This window comes from Oncorhynchus kisutch, linkage group LG1, assembly GCF_002021735.2.
Source record: "Oncorhynchus kisutch isolate 150728-3 linkage group LG1, Okis_V2, whole genome shotgun sequence".
NCBI classification, from domain to species: Eukaryota; Metazoa; Chordata; class Actinopteri; order Salmoniformes; family Salmonidae; genus Oncorhynchus; species Oncorhynchus kisutch.
This window is the reverse complement of record NC_034174.2, coordinates 57600347-57626230: the sequence shown is the minus strand read 5'-3', so window position 1 is coordinate 57626230 and position 25884 is coordinate 57600347. Positions and strand designations below refer to the sequence as shown.

General features: G+C 40.4%; 2 protein-coding genes across 3 annotated transcripts in view; both read right to left on the bottom strand.

Moving 5' to 3' along the window:
• Nucleotides 1–7297: 7297 nt before the first annotated feature.
• On the bottom strand, nt 7298–8568 carry LOC109889998 (odorant receptor 131-2-like). Its single transcript, XM_020481979.2, has 2 exons — nt 8536–8568; nt 7298–8390 (listed from the first exon to the last, which is right to left on the bottom strand). The coding sequence occupies exon 2, from the start codon at nt 8371–8373 to the stop codon at nt 7378–7380; it is 996 nt and encodes a 331-aa protein (XP_020337568.1). The 5' UTR covers nt 8374–8390; nt 8536–8568; the 3' UTR covers nt 7298–7377.
• A 2087-nt stretch (nt 8569–10655) lies between these two features.
• The window catches only part of LOC109890922 (matrilin-4-like), a 38278-nt gene continuing 23049 nt past the window's right edge, over nt 10656–25884 (bottom strand). For both annotated transcript variants that reach the window (XM_020483072.2, XM_031827597.1), the window contains exons 7-13: nt 24692–24814; nt 24467–24589; nt 23422–23538; nt 14968–15372; nt 14476–14628; nt 14231–14335; nt 10656–12374 (exon numbers count right to left, since the gene is read on the bottom strand). In XM_020483072.2, the coding sequence (XP_020338661.1) occupies nt 12316–12374; nt 14231–14335; nt 14476–14628; nt 14968–15372; nt 23422–23538; nt 24467–24589; nt 24692–24814 (1085 nt within the window). In that variant the 3' untranslated portion in view covers nt 10656–12315. The remainder of the gene's footprint in view (nt 12375–14230; nt 14336–14475; nt 14629–14967; nt 15373–23421; nt 23539–24466; nt 24590–24691; nt 24815–25884) is intronic.

Sequence of the window (25884 nt, the reverse complement as noted above, 5' to 3'; positions counted from 1 at the left end):
CTGCCTCAAAGACTCGACAGGACTCCAAGCACACTTATGCTCCGTCTGAGTGGTGATAACGTGCTTCTTCTTGGCCTTGTAAAACCAACCACACCCTAGAAGGAAAGCATTGTGGGAAGAAACAAAAACAGACACTGTTCCTTTTCCTCAAGTCACGGTATCTTCATTTACAAATGAATTACACAACAGAACAGTTGATCGACCTTAACTCCTTATGTATTAATCTTTTCATCAGAAGGCAGTTATTGGCATATATTATTCACTCTCCCAAATCCTGCCAGAGGCCAACCTTGCTCTTAATCTGACTAAAGCAGTACAAGAGTGACTGACATATTGAATTCAGTGGCACCACTTGTGAAAACGATTTCATGAGGATCTGTAGCAAATCAGGTGTGCCACTTGCTGTAAGGGTCCATCAAATGAAGATATGTTAGCCTCTGTCATCATTTGATGATATGATGCAAAAGCTGGTCGATGAATTGTCATTCAAATACATTTCTAGCTTTTTCCATTGCACTTTCCCAGCCATATGCATGTGTTCTGGAGTAAGGGTTACCGTAATAATTCACTCTTGTATCCTAGAGTCATGAAATAAAATATATTGAGTTGAAGGTTCTGTGGTAATTGCAATACTCAAAGATCACATTTATTTAATCAAATTAATAACACCCAATGATTTACAGATTTCATGGCGCCAGTTTTCTATAATTATCGTAGGAGAGGCTGGTGGATAGAAAACCATTGGTGTTGCTTGAAAATCCATGTAGAAGTCGCATCTGTTCCATACATTATGTAAAAACACCATAATATTGACATTAGTTATTAGGGTCCAGCAAGCATTCAGAGCAGAAAAGTTGGGGGAACAGGTGCTAACGTTAGCAGATCATGCACCATTAGCCATTACAGGGTATGTACGGGCGTAACAGACTCTTTAACAGTACCTAACTAGCTAATAACTCATATCAGCCAGCTGGAACAGGTCTGACTAGGTGATATTTGAATAACTAGGGAACTGGCTAAGCTTGCTGCGTCATCGAATGACCATCATTCGCTCACTACAAGATAAGTAGCTAATGAAACATTGTGTGTAACGTCGCAGCTACCTCTCTCGATAGTACTTTGAGCGTTGTTCATTCGGTGGCTTGGGAACCCTCGCAAGGATTTCAGAAACTTCGTCGTAACAGCCTTGCTCATCATCTTCACGTAACGTTTATATAACCTAGCTAACTAACCTCAACCAGTGACAAACAGGATTCGCAGACAGGAAATTCAAGCGTCTTCCTCTTTGAGGTTTATTGGCAGACTACACTCATACGGTGTTTTACCGCCACCTACTGTACAGGGTAGTGAGAAATACCCCAAAACAAAATATTTTGTGGATGAACAAACTCATACTAATTACCAAAACACTAACCAAATTCACACTACTACCCTGAATTTCAAACAAAAAAAACTGTACTTCAGACAGATTTAAACAGACAGGCCCTGGGAGGGGGAAACGTCTTCATTCAGTACTCCCTGTAACATTTAGGCTGTAAAGTCCTGGAGATCCAGAAATCTATTTGTCGCCTTCAAAATGTCTAACTTCTTAGATGTTTTATTAGTGTGACTAGTGCAATTTATCACTTGCGCTATAAATACAACAAAGTCCACCTTCACAGTTAGTGTGTTGGGATCCTTCTCCTGCATGGCATTCACTGCAGACTGTGGGACATCCACAACCATATAATCTCTACTCACTCCAGCTATTTTCACTGCCGGCACATTGGAGACCTGCTGAATAGCCCTGATCCTAGCTACCACAACCTCCTTACATTACCATCACACAATGCTTCATCAGACTCTTCAACTACTACATATTTATTCATTTGACAAACAATTGCCACATGTCCAAACTTCTTAGTCATTCCACACTGCAGTCATTCCACACTCTCCTGAAACGAGTCACAATTTGACAAGCACTTGATAGTGCCTTGAATTTCCCAGCGGCAAATACATCATTCACAAGTCATAGGCTAATATTGTCACCATCAGACTATTTTTGATTTAATCTCGTCTTTACATACTAAATAATATACAGTGCATTCGGAAAGTATTCAGACAGCCTTACTGTTACCCCAAAAAATTACATTACAGCCTTATTCTAAAATGTATTTAAGCTTTAAAAACATTTATCTACATACAATACCCCATAATGACAAAGCAAATATTCAGACCCTTTACTCAGTACTTTGTTGAAGCACCTTTGGAAGCGATTTCAGCCACAAGTCTTCTTGGGTATGACACTACAACCTTGGCACAACTGTATTTGGGCAGTTTCTCCCATTCTTCTCTGCAGATCCTCTCAAGCTCTGTCAGGTTGGATGGAGAGCTTCGCTGCACAGCTATTTTCAGGTTTCTCCAGAGATGTTAGAAAAGTTTCATGTCCGGGCTCTGGCTGGGCCACTCAAGGACATTCAGAGCCACTCCTGCATTGTCTTGGCTGTGTGCTTAGGGTTGTTGTCCTGTTGGAAGGTGAACCTTCTCCCCAGTCTGTGGTCCTGAGTGCTCTGGAGCAGGTTATCATCAAGGATCGCTGTACTTTTCTCTGTTCATCTTTCCCTCAATCCTGCCTAGTCTCCCAGTCCCTGCCGCTGAAAAACATTCCCACAGCATAATGCTGCCACCACCATGTTTCACCGTAGGCATGGTGGCAAGTTTCCTCCAGACATGACACTTGCCATTCAGGCCAAATATTTCAATCTTGGTTTCATCCGATCAGAGAATCTTGTTTCATGGCTTTGTTTTTGCTCTGACATGGTCTGTAAACTGTGGGACCGTATAGAAAGGTGTGTGTGCCTTTCCAAATCATGTCCAATCAGTTGAATTTACCACAGCTGGACTCCAATCAGGGTGTAGAAACATCTCAAGGATGATCAATGTAAACAGGATTCACCTGAGTTCAATTTAGAGTCTCAGAGCACAGGGTCTGAATACTTACGTAAATAAGGCATTTCTGTTTTTTATTTGTAAAATAAAATTCTAAAAACCTGTTTTTGCTTTGTTGTTATTGGGTATTGTGTGTAGATTGATGAGAATTTTTATTTATTTAATAATTTTAGAATAAGCCTGTAACGTAACAAATTGTGGAAAGAGTGAAGGGGTCTGAACACTTTCCGAATGCACTGTATGTGTGAAATTTTTTGGATTTAAAATGGACCATTATCATGCACCTGTCTCCAGGCACGGGAATAAAATGTAATCTATGCACTTAAATATCGACTGGAGGAAGCTATTCCTTTACTTAATTTGCATTGCCCTCCTGTTGTAAAGAGATGCATTGTACTTAATATTAGGAAAGTTGAGAAATAAATATAATAGACCTAGCATATAGAAAGCCGATGGGATCCTCTTTTTAATGGAGGCCATCACTCTGTTTTCTCACAATCTTTTATTTAAGCTTTATTTAACTAGTCAAGTCAGTTAAGAACGAATTCTTATTTACAATGATGGCCTACCCTGGCCAAGCCCTAACCTAGATGACTCTGGGCCAATTGTGCGCTGCCCTATGGGACTTCCAATCACGGCCGGTTGTGAAACAGCCAGGAATCGAACTAGGCCCGTAGTGTCGCCTCTAGCACTGAGATGCAGTGCCTTAGACCGCTGTGCCATATCCTATAGAAATGTTGCGCAACATGGGCTCTCATGAAGTGTTTGATTTAGATTTCCGAAACATTTGCATTGATATCAGAGTGATTAGAGGGACAGTGGAGTGCTGAGTACCAGGCAGTTAGCAAGTTTGGTAGGCTACTAATGACCATCCGCTGCATCAGCGCTTGGAGAAGCCTAATTACCTTGACTGCCATCATGACTCGTGACCGCTGGTGTGGTGGTCATACGGTCACCCTAACAGCCCTACCCATAACATAATGCAGCCACCACTAAGCTTGAAAATATGGAGAGTGATACTCAGTAATGTGTTCTATTGGATTTGCTCCATACATTGTGCTTTGTATTCAGGATAAAATGTTAATTGCTTAGCCAAAGTTTTGACAGTATTACTTTAGTACCTTGTTGCAAATAGGATGCATGTTTTGGAATATTTTTATTCTGTACGGGCTTCCTTTTCACTCTGTCAATTAGGTTAGTATTGTATAATAACTAATACTGTTAATCCATCCTCAGCTTTCTCCTTAATAACATAAAACAATCCCCATCAAAAACCTGTCAATTTACGGCTGTCCGCATCTGCGTTGGAAGGTCGCCGAGCGACAGTGGTGTTTTTGTCAGAAAATGAGATATCCTGAAAATCTGCCTTCTTACGAAAACGTCTATAGCGTTCGAATCCTTTGGGCTACAAACTAATACGACTCTCACAAACATGATAATGGTTGGTCTACGACACCAAACAGTGCCACTGGACTCTCTGAATTTAAACCATACAAATGAATGGAAGTATGGAGGTAGTTTTGAGCCAACAAAAATATATACACTGCTCAAAAAATAAAGGGAACACTAAAATAACACATCCTAGATCTGAATGAATGAAATATACTTATTAAATACTTTTTTCTTTACATAGTTGAATGTGCTGACAACAAAATCACACAAAAATGATCAATGGAAATCAAATTTATCAACCAATGGAGGTCTGGATTTGGAGTCACACTCAAAATTAAAGTGGAAAACCACACTACAGGCTGATCCAACTTTGATGTAATGTCCTTAAAACAAGTCAAAATGAGGCTCAGTAGTGTGTGTGGCCTCCACGTGCCTGTATGACCTCCCTACAACGCCTGGGCATGCTCCTGATGAGGTGGCGGGTGGTCTCCTGAGGGATCTCCTCCCAGACCTGGACTAAAGCATCCGCCAACTCCTGGACAGTCTGTGGTGCAACTTGGCGTTGGTGGATGGAGCGAGACATGATGTCCCAGATGTGCTCAATTGGATTTAGGTCTGGGGAACGGGCGGGCCAGTCCATAGCATCAACCTTCCTCTTGCAGGAACTGCTGACACACTCCAGCCACATGAGGTCTAGCATTAGGAGGAACCCAGGGCCAACCGCACCAGCATATGATCTCACAAGGGGTCTGAGGATCTCATCTCAGTACCTAATGGCAGTCAGGCTACCTCTGGCGAGCACATGGAGGGCTGTGCGGCCCCCCAAAGAAATGCCACCCCACACCATTAATTTTTTTATTTTACCTTTATTTAATTTAACTAGGCAATATCAGTTAAGAACAAATTCTTATTTTCAATGACGTCCTAGGAACAGAGTGTTAACTGCCTGTTCAGGGGCAGAACGACAGATTTGTACCTTGTCAGCTCGGGGGTTTGAACTTGCAACCTTCCGGTTACCAGTCCAACGCTCTAACCACTAGGCTACCCTGCCACCCACCGCCAAACTGGTCATGCTGGAGGATGTTGCAGGCAGCAGAACGTTCTCCATGGCGTCTCCAGACTGTCACGTCTGTCACATGTGCTCAGTGTGAACCTGCTTTCATCTGTGAAGAGCACAGGGCACCAGGGGCGAATTTGCCAATCTTGGTGTTCTCTGGCAAATGCCAAACGTCCTGCACGGTGTTGGGCTGTAAGCACAACCCCCACCTGTGGACGTCGGGCCTTCATACCACCCTCATGGAGTCTGTTTCTGACCGTTTGAGCAGACACATGCACATTTGTGGCCTGCTGGAGATAATTTTGCAGGGCTCTGGTAGTGCTCCTCCTGCTCCTCCTTGCTCAAAGGCGGAGGTAGCGGTCCTGCTGCTGGGTTGTTGCCCTCCTACGGCCTCCTCCACGTCTCCTGATGTACTGGCCTGTCTCCTGGTAGCACCTCTATGCTCTGGACACTACGCTGACAGACACAGCAAACCTTCTTGCCACAGCTCATATTGATGTGCCATCCTAGATGAGCTGCACTACCTGAGCCACTTGTGTGGGTTGTAGACATAGGACATGCATTTTAAAACATTATGATTTATTTTGTAAATGTATGAATGTGTTATTCAGTACATTTCTATGGGCTGTAGTAGTAAAGGCCAAATAAAATATTTTATCAAATAACTTTTACATATTTTTGTACACCAAAGGGGTCCTAAAATTCCAAATCAAATAGCTAAATGATCCATGGTATGGCCACCTTAAAACAATTCCATATTTTAGCTTAGTAGAATTTTTACCCATCTACCAATAGGTGCCCTTGGCGAGGCATTGGAAAAGCTCGCTGGTCTTTGTGGTTGAACCTGTGCTTGAAATTCACTGCTTGACTGTGGAACCTTACAGATAATTGTATGTGATGGGTACAAAGATGGTGTAGTCATTCAACAATCCTATTAAACACTATTATTCCATGTCCATGCTTTTTATGTGACTTGTTAAGATTTTTTTTACTCCTGAACTTATTTAGGCTTGCCGTAACATAAGAATACTTATTGACTCAATATATTTCAGCTTTTTATTTTTTACATTTTTATTTTTTTTATCAGTGACACAATCAAAACATTTTTAAAGCCATTTTAAATTCAGAATAACACAACAAAATGTGGAAGAAAAAGTCAAGGGGTGTGAACTTTCTGAAGGCACTGGTGTGTATACATACATACATGCTGAGTGTACAAAACATTAAGGATACCTTCCTAATGTTGAGTTGCAGCCCCCCTTTTGCCCTCAGAACAGTCTCGATTCGTCAGGGCATAGACTCTATAAGGTGTCAAAAGCATTCTACAGGGATGCCTGCCAATGTTGACTCCAATGCTTCCCACAGTTGTCAAATTGGCTGGATGTCATTTGGGTGGTGGACCATTCTTAATACACACAGGAAACTGTTAAGCATTAAGAACCTAGCAGCATTGCAGTTCTTGACACAAAAAGGTGTGCCTGGCACTTACTACCATACCCTGTTCAAAGGCACTTAAATCTTTTGTCTTGCCCATTCACCCTCTGAATGGCACACAGACAATCCATGTCTCAATTGTCTCAAAGCTGACAAATTCTTCTTTAACCTGTTTCCTCCCTTTATCTACAATGAAGGGGATTTAACAAGTGACATCAATAAGGGATCATAGCTTTCATCTGGATTCACCTGGTCAGTCTCATGAAAAGAGCAGGTGTCCTTAATGTTTTTACACTCAGTAGATAGATAGATATTGAATTACACATTTTTTCTTCCACATTTTCATTACAATTCAGCTTGCTGACATAATTATTTGGTGAAGAACAATAAAACCCTTTATCTCTATATATAGGTGGATGATATATATATATATATATATATATATATATATATATATATATATATATACACACACATATATATATATATCATGAGAAAATGAATTTAGTTACATACCTTTCAAAATAAACCACTGAAAATATAGAGTATATACACATGGAGAAGAATTATCCTGCTATGTGATCTATAAAGACCTTTTCCCTTGGCTGGTGGTGTTTGAAAGGGACACATTTTGAGGATAAATGCTCATTCACCCGACACATCAGGTACCTCTTCAGATACTTACAAAAGGTCTGATCTCTAAGCCCATAAACTATTGGACTAATAAGCCTGGGCAAAATATGAACAATTACATAGCTAGTAAACCGGATCTCCAGCGCATGTGTGGAAAATATATATAGCATCAGGCTGTCAATCAAAGGGCCTATGTAGGTGAACATGCACATTAACAACTGTACAGCATGAAGCAAGATGGTGTTGCGAGCCTTCCTGGCATCCGCATTAGCCGCCTTGGCAGTGAACATGATCCTGAAATACGTATAGAAAAGAATGAACCAAACAACAGTCAGATACACAGCGTGGGAAATGTTTTTCTTCTCTATCAGGTACGGGTTGCGGAAAAGTGAGTCTCGGCTACAGAATATTTTGGAGTGGAAGAACTGAAGTGGTTCTGTGGCCAAGAGAATGAAAAGGTCAGGCAAAATTGGAATGGCGGCCATGATCCAAATGATGCCAATGAGAATGTAGGTCCTGCGCACTGTACATATCTGAGAATGGCGCAGCGGTATACATATAGCTATATAGCGCTCTAAGGCCATGGTAGCCAGGTTCACAGGAGTATTCAAAGTGGTAAAAATGGCGATCATCAAAAGAAAGCAGCAAAAAGACACATTGATTGTGAACAGGATGTAGCTTATGACATGCAGGAAGACAGCAATGGTCAATTGGATCATGTCATTGATCACCAGGTGGATGAAGAGGATGTAGCGAGGGTTGACATTGAAGGTCTCGTGTTTCAAGAAGGTGTGGACAAATGTGCCATTGATGTAGTTGATGGAGATCCACAGTGCCACCACAATAATGTTCTTTGTCAAAGCCGTGACAAACGTGTCTCTGACGTTGAGAGAGACGTGTGTGACGTTGCCATCGACTGAGAAATTCATCGCTCAATAGTTGCAACCTGTAATGCAGTAGATTAGCAATATTTGGGCTGAAATATAAGGTAAATCAGAGAGCGCTTTGTCATTTACATCCTCAAAAGTTCAGATATTTACCTCATCATCCATGAGATTTATCATACTGCTGCTATTTCTAAATCTACTCACCTTTCTAGATGTCCTCTAATCTCAAGATCAACCTGACATAATATGTGAGTCTTCATCTCTGGCATGAGTTTATATAGTATAATTTGAGTCCTGGGACTAACTTCTGACAAGGAGGGTCATTCCCTTAACACGGGCCATATTGTTCACACATACAGCTTTGCCACATGAGGGTGTTGGAAAAAAAACATGATTACATGATATGGTTTAAGTGATGTTTAACTCATAATCTAATGTAACACCTTTTTCCCACTTACTTTGGCTGTCATCGATTGCCCAAGACAGATTCTTTTGATATTTTCTAGCTAAATACATTCCTTTAATTGTTTTGTTTTCTGCTGCTTGGGATTTGATAAATGGTTTGATTTAATATTTGTCATTCTCACATTCAATTTCAAATCAGCATCCCATTGAAAATAATCGGATCCCCAATGGACACATTAGAATAGATCATTCACAGCTTGTGCATAATCAAGGGAAGGCTACAAAGCCCACGCCCAAATACATTTTCATATATTCATGCTTATTGACATAGCCTTAACAAATACACTGTATATATTCAATCTCCAATCTCCACAGTTGGATCTGTGGAGAGCCTATGCCTCTCTCGCTCAGATTTCTGGCTCACAGCCTATGAGTACATTAGATGTACATTATGTACTTATTGACCTCTGAAGAAGTCGAAGTGGGTTTAAGTTGACTCCAAATGCCACTTTAACACTATGGTTTAAACAGGTGTTATCCCTTTTACCACCAAAGTTCATCAAAATCACAATTTACATATGTTGAACATTTTGTTACATTTATTTCACCAGTTTCTTGTGGGTCCTGAATGGGGAAACATCACTGTTAATGTGTTAGTTGCTAAAGGGTGGTGACACAAATATGAACTGCTGTAATAAAATCGCCAAAGTTGTATATCATCAGTGCTTTAGACTCCAAATACCACTGTGCAAGTCTGTTTACTAACTTAAAGACATTTTGATACTGTAGACCATGCACTGCTTTTATAAAGGTTACACAATATTCAGCTATGTACAACTGCTATTGTTTTGTTCAACTGTCTTTCCATACATTGCTGGCATTGTTTACCGAGTGCTTAATTGCAACATGCATGTTTGCCTATGGGTTCTCTTTTCCTATTTCATTTTAAAGAGTGGAATATATTCTGTCCACTCATCTATGATTTATCACTTGATGTGATTATTAAAATGTATTTTTCATCCAAAATTAACCAAAACAAACTCAACCATGATGCACTTAACACCCGGTGAATATACACTGTTACACTGTTTAGCATTGAAGGTGTAGTGGGCCCCACTTCAGGACCCACAGGAGGGTCATAGGTAGGCTGATATGTGCCTGGGCTTGTGCCATCATGGCCATTGAGGCCAAAATATATTATTTGATTATTATTATTATTTGATTGGCTGCTCTTCAGCTCAAATTTCTGTAATCAAACCCAGTAAACCAACACATAAAGCATGGTATGAAGAGCAGCTGAATCAATACAGGTGTCTCAGGAAGTGGTTTTACTTTTAGACAGCTATATGGTATGTGCCAACACTTCCTTGTCTGAGCTCCTCTGCTTCTTCCGATCACTTGGCAATGTTACGCCAGACTGAGAACTTTTTAAAGGCCAATTGTTGTTGAAAGCAGTTGCATATGTTTTTCCACAGCTCCTTGTGAGAGTTGAAGGCCAGACTACCTATTGGGACAATTAACATGTCTTTTACCAAGGCTTGGGGGACCAGCTGACATTTCACATTCTCCAGTCTTGGCTGGGAGTCGGCAAACACGGCAATGGAAAGGGGAGCTCCGTCCCATTAGCCTTAATTAGAAGCTACTGACAAAGGTCATCCAGGGCGGGACACTTGTGGAACGACAACATGGCATCCCAGGGACTGATTAGAACATCTATGGAGATAAGAACTGAAGCTCATCACCATAAAGTATGTCTCTGTTTGCAAACAATAATGAAGCAAGATCCCACTACACATTACTTGTCAATTTAGTCCCTCAGGGGTACACGCAACAACACTTCTCAGCCCAATTACAGGGTGACTGCTCTCTGGTTGCAATGATTCTACGAGCCGGTTCAGTTATGAAGAAACAACACCGAGAACAGTTCAGTCTTTATTACCATCTGTGCCAGAATAGAGTCTTCAACCATTACAGAAAAAGGTTATTAGAAAAAATACAGAAAGTACAGGTAACTAAATATAGGAGTATAAATCTTTCCCAACACATGGTCGTTTAATACAAGACTAAATAAAGAAACTAAAAGGCCCTCTTGTTCATTTACGTCGCTCAGTGATATTCTCTCGGTCTCAAGAAAATGCAGTAAAATGCTTCAAAGATAGGGCAAATCAGTTCAACTGTAAAAGCTCACTCCATTTAAAATAAATTATAAACAGGGTGGTTCGAGCCCTGAACGCTGATTGGCTGACAGCTGTGGTATATCATACCATTTACCACGTGTATGACAAACATGTAGTTTTACTTCTCTAATTACATTGGCAACCAGTTCATAATAGCAGTAAGGCACCTCGTGGGTTTGTGATATATGGCCAATATACCACGGCTAAGGGCTGTGTCCAGGCACCCCGCGTTGTGTCATGCGTAAGAACATAATACCACACCTCCTCGGGGCTTATTGCTTAAGTAAACCACAGCAAAAGTTGGGCGTAAACTTCCCTTCCTTTGTGGTGGTATTTTGATTTCACATAATATACCAGTATATTCATGACCTCATTCAACTGCATACATAGTTACAAAGTAAGACAATCAATGTGATCTTAATTACTCATTTAGGATGTATTTTTGGAGCTCAAATTCATACAGAACTTTCTCATCCTCTTGACAGTAATGTTTTGCTGTGATCTAGGTAATTTTGTGACACTTGGTTTCACTTTTGTGAATCCAGGAACCCTCATTTTGTATTCTTTACGACTCTCCTATCATTTATTCCTCTAAAAGTATGGGATTATATTACTTTCTATGAGAAAATGCGTCCGAATTTGAAGTGGTAATAATACTTATTAATTATTTTTCCCCCAGTTATTTACTGCTGGTATCAAACTTGCTATAAACACATTACGTTAACAAACCATATAAAACATATTAAGGATAAATGGAGCACAAATAAAAACCGTCTGGTGTGAGAATGGAAAAATACTGTGTATTTAAGACGCACTATGGAGACATCGCCCCGGCATTTCCTGGTTGCTAAAATTCTAATAGTTTGCCTAATTTAAGTTCATTAGTGACATTATAGTGTAGAGCATCATTGTACCATGTAATCCATTGTGAAATATATTTTCCATAACCAATAATATTTTATTTTCAGCTGTTTGAAGATGTACAAAAATGAAAGTAAAAAGACACAAACAAAACTTTAAAACGGGAAGCATAGAACCGATCTACCAGCTTCTTAGACTTTCAATGACAGATCTATAACTCATATTTCTATGTGAATTTGGTTGGGAGCCCAAAAAGTTGCATATTGGAGCTTTAAGTTATAAGCAATGGCTGTACTTTCTAGTTGCCTGTGCATATGTCTACATTAAGTATGGATGTGCTTGATATGACTTAAGTCCATTGCATGTCCACATTCATGCACTGAAATAAGATATTCTACATAAAATATTGTTTTGGGTCATTTACATCATGGAAAGTCGACATTGATAGGACTTGTGTTTTTACTGTTACATTCTTGACAGGAAAATGATTCTATGCTCAAAGCATCTCCTTATTCTTGTTGGGTTACTTGAATGACATCCCTCATTTTCGTGACAGCAGCTGGTTCTCCATGTCCTCCAATTGTGCAGTCATACCCGTCAGTATAAATGGGTTAAGGAAATAAACACATCATTCAATTTTATTGTCAAATGGCCTGTATGAAAAAAGTGGTGCTGAGTTTAATGATATTGTGGTGGGTAGTAGTAGAATGGGATGGCATTATCGGATTGATGTTGGGCTGAATCCTAACTTGAAAAGTGTGCACAAGATTTGGACTTTGGTATAAATTATGCACTGATGTCAATGGAAGATCTCTGCAACAACTTGAGTTACAAACACACACACACACACACACACACACACACACACACACACACACACACGCACACGCACACGCACACGCACACACAGGCATTAGGATTTGGGCCTACAGTATATCACTTATATGCATATTTATAAAGTATCTAAGGTAATGCTAAAAAATATATATACAAGTCAAATATATAAGTCAAAAGTTTGCACACTTACTCATTCAAGGGTTTTTCTTGATATTTACTATTTCCTACATTGTAGAATAATAGTGAAGACATAAAAAATATGAAATAACACATATGGAATCATGTAGTAACCAAAAAAGTGTTCAACGAATCAAAATATATTTTATATTTGAGATTCTTCAAGGCTGCCTTGATGACGGCTTAGCACACTCTTGGGAACTGGGAATTGGGAGTTGGAATTCCGAGTTCAATGACCGTTCAAAACAATTTTTCCCAGTCGGAGCTCGTTTTTTTCCTCCAAAGTTCCCAATTGTTTTGAACGCAGCAATAATCCCAACCCATACTGATTGTCATAGCTATCCACCATGCATGAATCTGCAGTTAGCTAAAGTTAACCATCAAGGCTCAGTGTTAGCTAGCTCGCTAACATTAGGCTATAACTAGCAAGGCAAATTGCTTTCTGAGATACTAATGTTACTACACAGATCAAACACATAACGTTAGCTAGCTAGCTAACCGTACACTTTAATTCGCAATGAAAACAACTTTGACCAAATTATAAACTTATATCTGAATGTTGCTAGCTAGATTATCTTACCCGTATGCATGGATGAATGCTTCTCCCTCTCTGTCACGGATGCCATGGTTGCCCTTAGTTTGAAGATGGAATCCAGAGACAGGTGTTTTATAAAAACAGCCTTCTGTGTGTTCTCTTTTTGACTTCCTCCACATTTTTGCAATCAAATGCCAGAATTCTTTCCATCTCCTTAGCTCTGCTTCCACCGGGTATTCCACTGATTTCAAAACTCAGTCAACTTCTTCCGTGACAACAACACTGTTGATCTACATTTCAGAAGACTCTATAATGTCTGGTTCATTGAAAATGTTTTTACGTAAATCAGGGATTTTCTCATGTTCTGATTCATTTTCAGTCAGAGAGAGTCAGCATGGCACGATTGTCCTCCAGAAAGTGGAGGGCATTAGCAACACTTTTGCACTTCTTCATGATATCTTTCACAAAAAGCCACGGTAGAAAGGATTACCTGCACATGCTACATGGCAGCACATGCTATATGGCAGACAAATCCGAACTCATCTCTCGGTATGTCCAGCCAATCCATTATCTCAGCCAATTATGGCTAGCGGGAAGGTTCCCCTTTTTCCGGGGCTAAACCAACTAGGTTAGTAATTTAACAATTTAATTCGTATTTACAGATGGCATACAAGTTTGTTATTAAGGCACATGAAAGTTCACATTTTCCGGAAGGCATTTCTTCCAAAAACGCATTTTGATCAAAAATAAATGTTTCATAAAATAGTTATCCTGTGAAGTTATGACGTGCGACACGCCTATTTTCCTGAAACGAGTCACTTATACAGTAATTGGTCATGCTACAACAGGGAAAAGACAAGCTACAAAGTGCACCTTTAATGAACAAGTGCAGTATATAGAAGGATATGTTTTGTTTTCAGCTGCTCCAGAGTGGACAGTGTTGCTTGCTGGAACTCAACCAGACTCTCACAGGCACATGGGTCTTTCACCTCAATCTCTCCCTGGCTCTCCTCTGAAACACACACAATTTTTTTTTACTATCTTTGTGGGGTCCACAAAAGACAGACATTGCCTGACTGTAGATTGTGTTCTAAAATAACATGTTCTAATGTGTTGTGATTTGTGATTAGCTTTGATCATAGAATACAGTACCTGCACAGACATTGAGCTTGAGGTTCTCGGCTATCTGGTTGATGAAAGTGAAGTCAGTGGTATAGAAGAAGTGCTTGTCTAGTGGCTCTGAGGCAATCTCACGCAGCTCATCCTCCATGGCCTTCCCAACACCAACAGCATACATGGTGATACCTGACAAGGAGGACAACACACTATGTCACAAAAATGTTGGATGAAGTCCTAAATTGTATTTAATTGCAAAAACTGTTTTGTTGAAACAGCCAGTAACACACCAAAGTAGCGAATGGCAGCCGATTTGGACACATTTATTGTCTGTAAGTAGTACGTATTACGCTTTAAAGAAAAAGTTATTAAACTGTTTTCATGTATGAACCAATTGATTCCATATTTCCTAATCATGTTATATGAGCTCTTATCAAAGCAAGATATTCTAATTTTAATGCAATCTTTGTCATTCCCTTGTTTTATGTAAACATTACAGCAGGCGCTTTATAAGTTTATGTCACTGACCTTCTTCTTTGGCCTTCTTGGCCCACTCAGTGATGTCGTCCTGAGAGCGGCCGTCAGTGAAGACAAGGCCCACGTGAGGGATGTTCTTGCGGGCACCCTCGGCCTCCGAGAAGCTGTTCTCCATCATGTGCTTGAGGGCCAGGCCCGTCATGGTGCCCTTCTCCATGTACTCCACGTTCATCACCGCCTTCTTGATGTCATCCGTCTTCTCGTACATTTTGAGGGCGAACTCTGTGCGCACGTGGCTGGAGTACTGCACTAGGCCCACTCGAGTCCCATGGGCGGACACATCCAGGGAGTCCACCACCTGGTTGACAAACTGCTTGACCAGCTCAAAGTTCTGGGGACGCACGCTCTTGGAGCCATCGATGAGGAGAACCAGGTCAATGTTGGCCGATCTGCAGGCTGGGTGGGACATTGGGGTAATCAGGGCCCTTTTCATACAGTAACATGCCCCTTTCATTTACCATGCATGGATTGTAGGTCTTCCATAAAGCACTGTGGGATGTGCAGTTATTATTATGCATTTTACCAGATTCTCTTGGTCTTTACTATCGTGGAGAAGTGTGTAACTATGTCTCAAAAGGATGAGGGTATTGTCAGAAATCGTAGACATGGGGGTTCTATTTTTACAAAGCTAGCGCAATGATGAATCTTAGCGCTGGCGGTATGGCTATAGGTCCGGGGGTGTATCAAAAATATTTGAGCTATTATCACAGGGAATTGAGTGCAATAGCTGGCAGTGGCGCGAAAGGGTTGGATTTATCTCATTATAGGTGTGAAGAGGGCTTAAAACTCACAGGCCAATCAATGCTGTTCACTGCTTAATACGGCATGCCGTTGTCTCAAGTTCTGTAGGTTACTGACGGTCTTTGTGTTGTCTTAATTCGGCCGGGGGCACAGAATAGTCTCTCCGTAGTCCATTGTGGATTGATATAGTTTAATAAATAGCAGCATACCACCCTGCATCCCACTGCTGGCTTGCCTCTGAAGCTAAGCAGGGTGGATCTGGGCCAGTCCCTGGATGGAAGACCAGATGCTGCTGGATCTGGTGTTGGAGGACTAGTACGGGGCACTCTTCCCTCCGGTCTAAGGAAATCCCAATTCCCAAGAGCAGTGAAGGGGACATTGCCCTGCGTAGGGTGCTGACTTTCAGATGTGACATTAAACAGGTGTCCCTGACTCTTTGTGATCATTTAAAAATCCCATGGTACTTATTGTAAGATTAGTGATGTTAACCCTGGTGTCATGTCTAAATTCCCAACCTGGTCCAATTCCATCATGGCCACCTAATCATCCCCCTCATTCCAAATCGGAATATATCACTTCTAAACTGATGTGTGATGAGTGTTCTGGCACAAAAATGGTTGCTGTGCATCACCCAGGTGGGTGCTATACATTGGTACATTGGTTTCCCTCTACTATGCTTTGAGTACCTCAGTTGGTAGAAAATAGCTATATTAATTATTACAATAACCAGTAACAGCAACAGTGAAAAACATGGTTTTATATGATTGAATATGTTTGGCGTGTATTTGGTAACCGGACAAGAGCCGCTCTTTGGAAATGGGGATGGATACAAGCCGACTGGAGTAGCCTATGCACTGCAGGTATGCCTATGTGAAATGTGAATAATGCAAAAGCCTCAAGAGTAAACCATTTTAGAAACCTTTTATGGATAGGCTACTTGGCTAATGCATGTCCAGGATAGAAAAAAACACCAGGCGCATTGCTATTGAACCAGCTTTCGTTATAGTAGGTTAGCATATACGGGCTTGCTTTTTAATCAAACAAAATGTAAAACAAGCAATTGTTAGACATGTACACATATACAGGTTTAAAATAGCATTTGGCACTGATGAACGCCTAATTTGGAACGCAGTGGCTGTACAGTAACATGCTATACATAACGTCAGACCTCAGGCTATGTGCTTCACAGCGCTCTATGGGTTTTGAATGGAAGCCATTCTGAACATAATTACAGTGCGCTAACAAGATGTTGCCCAATCCCTCCCGCTAATTGGGTAACTTTTGCTAATGTTTTGTTGACTCAGTGACGGAAATGCTATAAATTAAGAGGACTCGCCACGTTCAAAAGGGTTTATGCTGATTGAACTTTCTAGTTTTTCATTTTTTTTTCACTTAATATACTTTGCCATATCCCTTGAAGTATGGTGGGCGGCAACACTGTCAGAAATCTTAAAGTAAATTATGTTGTCACATCGTTGTTCAGTGATGACAGTAATCCGTCTGAAGGTCATAATCCATTTCTTAATGTATTTGATGATGTGTTTTGAATATCTTGGTAAAATAGTGTTATTCTATAATTTATGTATTCAAATAATTACCGTTTTCTTAAACTGAACATTACTAATGTTGTGTGAGATAGAACCTTCCCACTGGTTGAATCAACATTGAATAAAAATATTCCAAAACATGCATCCTGAACTTTATGTCCTGAAAACAAAGTGTTATGTTTGGGGCAAATCCAATACAACACATTACTGAGTACCACTCTTCATATTTAAAGTTGCTTACTTTACCACATTCTTTTCACTATATTTTAGTGCTTTGTAGCAAACAGGATGCACGTTTTGGAATATTTTTGTTCTGTACAGGCTTCCTTCTTTTCACTCTGTCAATTAAGTAAGTATTGTGGAGTAACTACAATGTTGTTGATCCATGTTCAGTTCTCTCCCATCACAGCCATAAAATCTGTAACTGTTTAAAAATCCCCATTGGCCTCATGGTGAAATCACTGAGCAGTTTTCCTACCTCTCCGGCAACTGAGTTAGGAAGACTCCTGTAACTTTGTAGTTAATGACTGTATCGTTCCCATATCCAAAGTGTAATTAATAACTTCACCATGCTCAAAGGGATATTCCATGTCTGCTTTTTTTCATTTTCAACAATAGGTGAAATGAGTTATTTAAAACTTTATTATTCTGTCAATATAATAATAAACATACAATAACAGTCTAAGGTTTGGAAACACCTACTCATTCAAAGGGTTTTTCTTTATTTTGACTATTTTCTACATTGTAGAATAATAGTGAAAACATCAAAACTATATGGAATCATGTAGTAATTAAAAAAGTGCTAAACAAGTTTACATACACCTTAGCCAAATATATGTAAACTCAGTTTTTCACCATTCCTGACATTTAATCCTAGTAAATATTCCCTGTTTTAGGTCAATTAGGATCACCACTTTATTTTAAGAAGGTGAAATGTCAGAATAATAGTAGAGAATGATTTATTTCAGCTTTATTTTATTTCATCACATACCAAGTGGGTCAGAAGTTTACATACACTCAATTACTATTTGGCAGCATTTCTTTTAAATTGTTTAACTTGGGTCAAACGCTTCCACAAGCTTCCCACAATAAGTAGGGTGAATTTTGGCCCATTCCTCCTGACAGAGCTGGTGTAACTCAGATCAGGTTTGTAGGCCTCCTTGCTCGCACATGCTTTTTTCAGTTCTTTAGCTAAATAGCCCAGAATTGTAGCCTACTCCCGACCATCACGTTGTACAGCGCCATATTTTCTGTTCCATCCTAACGGAAACCCAGAGCAAAATTTCTTAATCAGTCCCATATACTATGTTTTTACAAAACAATATTTTTTTTCTTCTTGTACAGCCACTATTGAAGGCTGTCAAATGCTTCTCAAAGATGCCCTCTGGTGGTCAAACTAGCACTAACTAGCATTCATGTTACCAGTGGGTGGCACTTAAATAACGTGCCATAGAATTATGCGGCACCACGCAAGCTTTGCTGCAGTACGCTGCAACTTTTAAAGGACGAACCACTGTAGTCATCCTTTGCCTTGATGACAGCTTTGCACACTCTTGGCATTCTCTCAACCAGCTTCATGAGGAATGCTTTTCCAACAGTCTGGAAGGAGTTCCCACATATGCTGAGCACTTGTCTGATTATCCTTCACTCTGCGGTCCAACTCATCCCAAACCTCAGGTGTGTTTTGGGTCATTGTCCTGTTGAAAAATAAATGATAGTCCAACTAAGCACAAACCAGATGAGATGGCGTATCGCTGCAGAATGCTGTGGTAGTCATGCTGGTTATGTGTGCCTTGGATTCTAAATAAATCACTGACAGTGTCAACAGCAAAACACCCCCACACCATCACACTCCTCCTCCATGCATCACAGTGGGAACCACACATGCGGAGATCCTCCGTTCACTGACTCTGCGTCTCATAATGACACGGCGGTTGGAACCAGAAATCTCTCATTTGTACTTATCCGACCAAAGTACAGCTTTCCACCAGTCTAATGTCCATTGATTGTGTTTCTTGGCCCAAGCAAGTCTCTTCTTCTTATTGGTGTCCATTAGTAGTGTTTTGTTTGCAGCAAAATCGACCATGAAGGCCTGATTCATGCCGTCTCTTCTGAACAGTTGATGTTGTTACTTGAACTCTGTGAAGCATTTATTTGGGCTGCAATCTGAGGTACAGTTAACTCTAATGAACTTGTCCTCTGCAGCAGAGGTAACTCTGGGTCTGTCATGACTTCCGCCAAAGTCGGTTCCCCTCCTTGTTCGGGCGGTGTTCAGCGGTCGACGTCGCTGGTCTTCTGCCATCGCTGATCCACCTTTCATTTTCCATTTGTTTTGTCTTGTTTTCCCACAAACCTGGTTTACATTCCCTCATTACATGACGTGTATATAACCCTCTGTTTCCCCCATGTCTGTGTGGAATTGTTTGTTGTAAAGTGTATGTGTATTATAGACTGGTTTGCGACGGGTTATTTCAACCTATATTTTGTTTTTCTGGGTGCAGTCGGTTTTGCCTCATTAAACTGCTCCTGTTATTACCCAGTTCTGCTCTCCTGCGCCTGACTTCCCAGCAGCCAGTTATGCACCTCTTACAGGGTCTTCCTTTCCTGTGGCGGTCCTCAAGAGATCCAGTTTCATCATAGCGCTTTATGTTTTTTTGTGACTGCACTCAAAGTTCTTGAAATGTTCCAGATTGACTGACCTTCATGTCTTAAAGTAATGATGGACTGTCATTTCTCTTTGCTTATTTGAGTTGTTCTTGCCATAATATGGACTTGGTTTTTTACCACAACGGATTGGCTCAAACGCATTAAGAAAGAAATTCCACAAATTAACTTTAACAAGGCACACCTGTTAACCTCTCTGGGATATGTGGGACGCTAGCTAAATGCAGAGCGCCAAATTTAAATAAATTACTGAAATTAATCAATGAATCAAACTTTCATTAAAATCACACATGCAAGATAGCAAATTAAAGCTACACTTGTTGTGAATCCAGCCAACATGTCAGATTTCAAAAAGGCTTTTCGGCGAAAGCAAACGATGCTATTATCTGAGGATAGCACCTCCGTAAACAAAGAAAGAAACCATATTTCATCCTTGCAGGCGCGACACAAAACGCAGAAATAAAAATATAATTCATGCCTTACCTTTGACGAGCTTCTTTTGTTGGCACTCCAATATGACCTATAAACATCACAAATGTTCCTTTTGTTTGCATAATTCCGTCGATATATATCCAAAATGTCCATTTATTTGGCGCGTTTGAAAGAGAAAAACACAGTTTCCAACTTGCGCAACGTGACTACAAAATATCTCAAAAGTTACCTGTACTTTGCCAAAACATTTCAAACTACTTTTGTAATACAACTTTAGGTATTTTTTAATGTAAATTATCGATAAAATTGAAGACGGGATGATCTGTGTTCAATACAGGAAGAAAACAAACTGTAGCATGCTTTCTGGTCACGCTCCTCCATCTAACAGTACACTTCAAGTGACCCTCGTTCAAGGATGGCCGTACTTCTTCATTACACAAAGGAATAACCTCAACCAATTTCTAAAGACTGTTGACATCCAGTGGAAGCGATAGGAATTGCAAGAAGGTCCCTTAGAAATCTGGATTCCCATTGAAATCCCAATGAAAAGAGAGTGACCCCAAAACAAAACAAAATCTGAATGGTTTTGTCCTCGGGTTTTGCCTGCTAAATAAGTTCTGTTCTACTCACAGACATGATTCAAACAGTTTTAGAAACTTCAGAGTGTTTTGTCTACTAATAATATGCATAGCTTATCTTCTAGGGATGAGTAGCAGGCAGTTGAATTTGGGCATGCATTTCATCTGGACGTGAAAATACTGCCCCGTCACCAAGAAGTTAATTGAAATGCATTCCAGGTGACTCCCTCATGAAGCTGGTTGAGAGAATGTCAAGAGAGGGAAAAGCTGTCATCAAGGTTAAGGGTGGCTACTTTTAAGAATGTCAAATAAAAATCATTTTTATTTGTTTAACACTTTTTTGGTTACTACATGATTCTATGTGTGTTATTTCTTAGTTTGATGTCTTCACTATTATTCTACAATGTAGAAAACAGTAAAAAGAAAGAAAAAGCCTTGAATGAGTAGGTGTCCAAACTTTTGACTGGTACTGTTAAAAGGCCATATGTGGTTTAAAAACATTTGTATCATTTCAAAAAAGAAACAATTACATTTGACATTCAACTGAATGTCTGAAATCCCACTGAAATATATAGATTCCATAGATTTACTCTCATTATACTATTGTTAATGTGCTATAATACAGTCAAAATTTGAAGGATTATTTAAAATTCAAAACGAGTTGAGTATTTTACTCCATTATGCAGCTGTTACATTTACAGAACTTTATTTTTGACCTTTTATCAATTTTGACGACCTTTGCTAATTTCATTTCTGGAGCACGTTAGATACTGTATCCAAGATACTACAGAGAGTCAACTGAATAGAAGTAGTTGTATAGAGCTATTGCATCCAGGGGTGTATTCATTATGCCAATTTGGTTGCAATACATCTCTTAAATGGAAGCAAATGGAACGAAACCGGACCTAGCTGAATTTGTCCAATAGAAACTCTTGTTTTAGTACACAACTGTTTGAACTAATGATTAAACCTCTGGTGAACCACATGAGATGTACACTCTTAGGAAAAAAAGGTGCTAAGTAGAACCCTTTGCAGAGAGTTCTATCAAGAACCCTTTTATCTTTGAAGGGTTCTTCCTAGAACCCTCTATGAACACTTCCACCAGTCTTATTAGCCTTTAACATTCAACTCTCTTAGTGATGAGTCATTCGCGAATGAACACTGTTTTTGAACAGATCTTTTTGGTGAACGTCGGGAACCGACTCGCATCTGTGAAAGAGCTGTTCATTTGGTTCGCTGATTTGCATACTGCTACTACTGCTTTTTGAGCTCCAGACAACGACTTTCTGTAGATAAGTTCTGTGAAGATGGTAATTCCTCACTGCAGGAACAATAGGCAGTGAGAAGAGAGCCTTATTATGGTCCATGCAACATTTTTGCAAGCTATCTAATTTCATCAGGTAAAATGTATTTGAACACAGATTTCATGATCTGACATGATAGGCAACCTTTTAGGCTTTACACTACAAATGAGTTATTTTTCATGGTTTTTCATACATTTTTAAGCACTACTGAATGACGAGCCGTTTGGGAGCCAAATGAATGCCTCATTTAGGTGAGCAGAGCCAAAAGATCCAGCTTATGGAAAATATTTTGAATGTCCATCAATACTCTTTATGACAATATCTTACATATATCATAAGGTATTTATTTGAGGGCCTTGTTATACCCTAACAGTGGTCAAACTCACTGGTTTACAACTCACTGGTTACAACTCACAACTCCTGGTTTACAACTCACATTACGCTGGCATGTAAAGTGATGAGTAATTCTTATTGGAATCCAGCCAGAGTCAGGATATCCAATAATTGGAACTTTCAATCACCCACAACATGCATTCAGAATGACTGCCAGGGTAGGAAAGACTATCTAAAGCATCTAAACTGGTACAACCATCACCAGTAATGGCACCAGTAATGGGTGCAATACATCAAACTCCTAACAGGTTGGATTAGTTTAGAAAAATGTATGTTATTTATCTTTGTGTAGCATATGATTAAATCAACCAACCAATGTACACTACCGTTTAAACTTTTGAACACCCAGAGGCCCATGGGGCGACGCATAATTGGCCCAGCGTCGTCTAGGTTAGGGGAGGGTTTGGCCGGCAGGGACATTCTTGTGTCATCGCGCACCGGCGCAGTGCACGCCGACACAATGGTGCGGCTGGCTTCCCGGGTTGGATGGGCATTGTGTTAAGAAGCAGTGCGGCTTGGTTGGGTTGTGTTTCGGAGAACAACCTTCATCTCTCCCGAGTCCGTACGGGAGTTGCAGCGATCAGACAAGACTGTAACCACTACCAATTGGATACCACAAAATTAGGGAGAAAAAGGGGGTGAAAAAAAAAAGTTCTAAGTAGAACCCTTTGCCTTAAAAAGAACCCTTGTCTTCCAAAAAGGGTTCTTCAGATGAGGAGAAAGAACCATTTTGGAAGTGAGGGTGTTAACATTATTGTATTTAGTGGGTGTGTGAAGTATACTTACTTCGGCAGCCCTTGCCATCCTCTGCCAGTAGCTGTCCCTCAGGGCAGATGCAGTAGTAGGAGTCTGGTGCACTGATACACTGATGCTCACAGCCATGCTCCACTGTGTTACACAGGTCTGTGGAGGGACAAACACACATGGACACTCTGACAAACTGGGGGGCAGTGGACGAGAAGTGTGTGGTGTCATAGGTCCGGTCCAAGATCGATGGAACGCCGTGAGGGACAGCACAAGGATGCCGTTATTGGTACCATTCCAAAAAGCTGATGCTAACAACGTGCACATTTTATACAATGTCTAATGTGGTTACTAAAATCCAATTTGGATATATTTGGCTGTTTTTACAGCATAATATTTAGATATTGTCCTTTTCAGGTGTAGAAAAATGTTTGCTAAATGCGAATTCCATTTGTAAAAGCTGAAAGCATAGATAGCCAGTAATTGCATTCTGGTTACCAATGCAGTTAAAAAGTAACTAGATAGCATAAAAGCAAGATAATGTTGTTTGATTGTGACCAACAGCATAGGTGTTTCTATAATAAACAGACCTTCGTTCAAATAGTATTTGTATTGTTTTGAATACATTAGCTGCTTTCGATTGAGCTGACTTGGAGGACTTGAACTGACATAGTCCCAAAAGTGCAAATGTCAGCCACCTGGCATTCCAATCATGCTCAAAGAAAAAACATACTATTTGAACTCAGATCAGAAATATGAACAAAGTCCTGTTGTGTGCAAGTAATAAGGACCAAAAATAAGACCTTTAATCTTCAAAACCTTTTTTCAAGTGTATGTTAATGCTGGGTCTCAAGCTTGATAAACACAGAATAGTACATACTTTAGGTTTATTGTGCTTGCAATGTTCACCGCAAATCTCACCCAGCAGCTGCCTCAAATATTCTGCCCCTAGCTACAGTAAATACATTCTACTGTTGGGCCTGATGGTGGCCTCACTAACTTGTGCAGGTAATCTTGTCATTGTTGAGCTTAAAGCCAGCTACTGTAAATACATTCTACTGTTGGGCCTGATGATGGCCTCACTAACTTGTGCAGGTCTTCTTGTCATCGTGGAGCTTAAAGCCAGCGCTGCAGTCACAGGTGAAGGCTCCAGGGGAGGCGATACAGATCTGCTCACAGTCATGCTTCCCCTCAGCACACAGGTCTATCACTGGGTCATACAAACAGAGACACTGATTATTGCTTGAAGGGAAGGTTGTAGTTTCATATCTGGGCTTCCTCAATGGTTTGGCCTGATGATGGCTTCACTAACTTGTGCAGGTAATCTTGTCATCGTTGAGGGTGTAGCCAGTCTTGCAGTTGCAGGTGAAGGTGCCCAGAGAGGTGATACAGATCTGCTCACAGTCATGCTTCCCCTCAGCACACAGGTCTATCACTGTATTATAAAAAACAGAAACACTGATTACTGCTTGAAGGGAAGGTTGTGGTTAATGCCCAGAGTTCTATTGTTTGAGACCTTCTATACCAACTTGGGCTCTCAAGTATTCCTAAGGAAGACACGATCATTCATCTTGGGGATTTTATTGCCAGTCGGCCAGGACCACAACATTTGGAGAGGAATGATTGGGAAAGAAGGTGTCAGCAAACCAACTGAAATTGAGTTATTCCCCTAACCAAATGTGTAGAACATGATCTTATCACCAACACATTCTTCCATCAGAAAAAAACAAATATCCTGGATTTATCCCCACTCTGGCATATCATTGACCATGTCATTGTCTGAGGCAAGGAACTCTTCAAACCGAAGTACAACCGTTGAGACGGAGATCCTCAACCAAACCCTTCAGCGAATCATAAAGGAAGACCTAGGAAAACCACTTAGAAAGGAGCAGGTACAAAATGGCAGGTAAGAAATAGCAAGGCCACATACCTGAGCCTAAGTGCTCTTTCTTACACCACATACATGCCCTGCTTCTGAAGATCTGGCACAAGTAGAGAATTTCCACAGAACTCAGATTGTTACCATCTTTAAAAAGGGGGACAGGAATATTTGTGGGAACTACATAGGCATCGATGTAGTATCTTCCTACTGTCCACCACTGGGAAAATACTTAAATCACATACTGGCCAACTGACTCCTACCCCTCCCAGAATCACAACGAGGCTTTTTCCCATCCAGAGGCACAACGGACATGATTTCCACAACACAATAACTGCAAGAGAAAAAGCAAACACTTTACTTTACTTTTTTATAGATCTTACAAAAGGATTTGACTATATAAAATATCAGCTGCCCTGAAAAGCTCACCAGGGTACTGTGACTTCTGCATGACAACTTCTGCATGTCGTCAACACTGATCCTTTACAGTGGTGCTAAAATGGAACCCTTCAAGATGGAAACTGGGATGAAACGGCTGCATCACTGCCCCACCCTTTTTGCAATCTTCATTGCTGCCATCCTTCACTTCACATGTAAAATCTGTCTCAGGAAGTCCCAATCCTGTA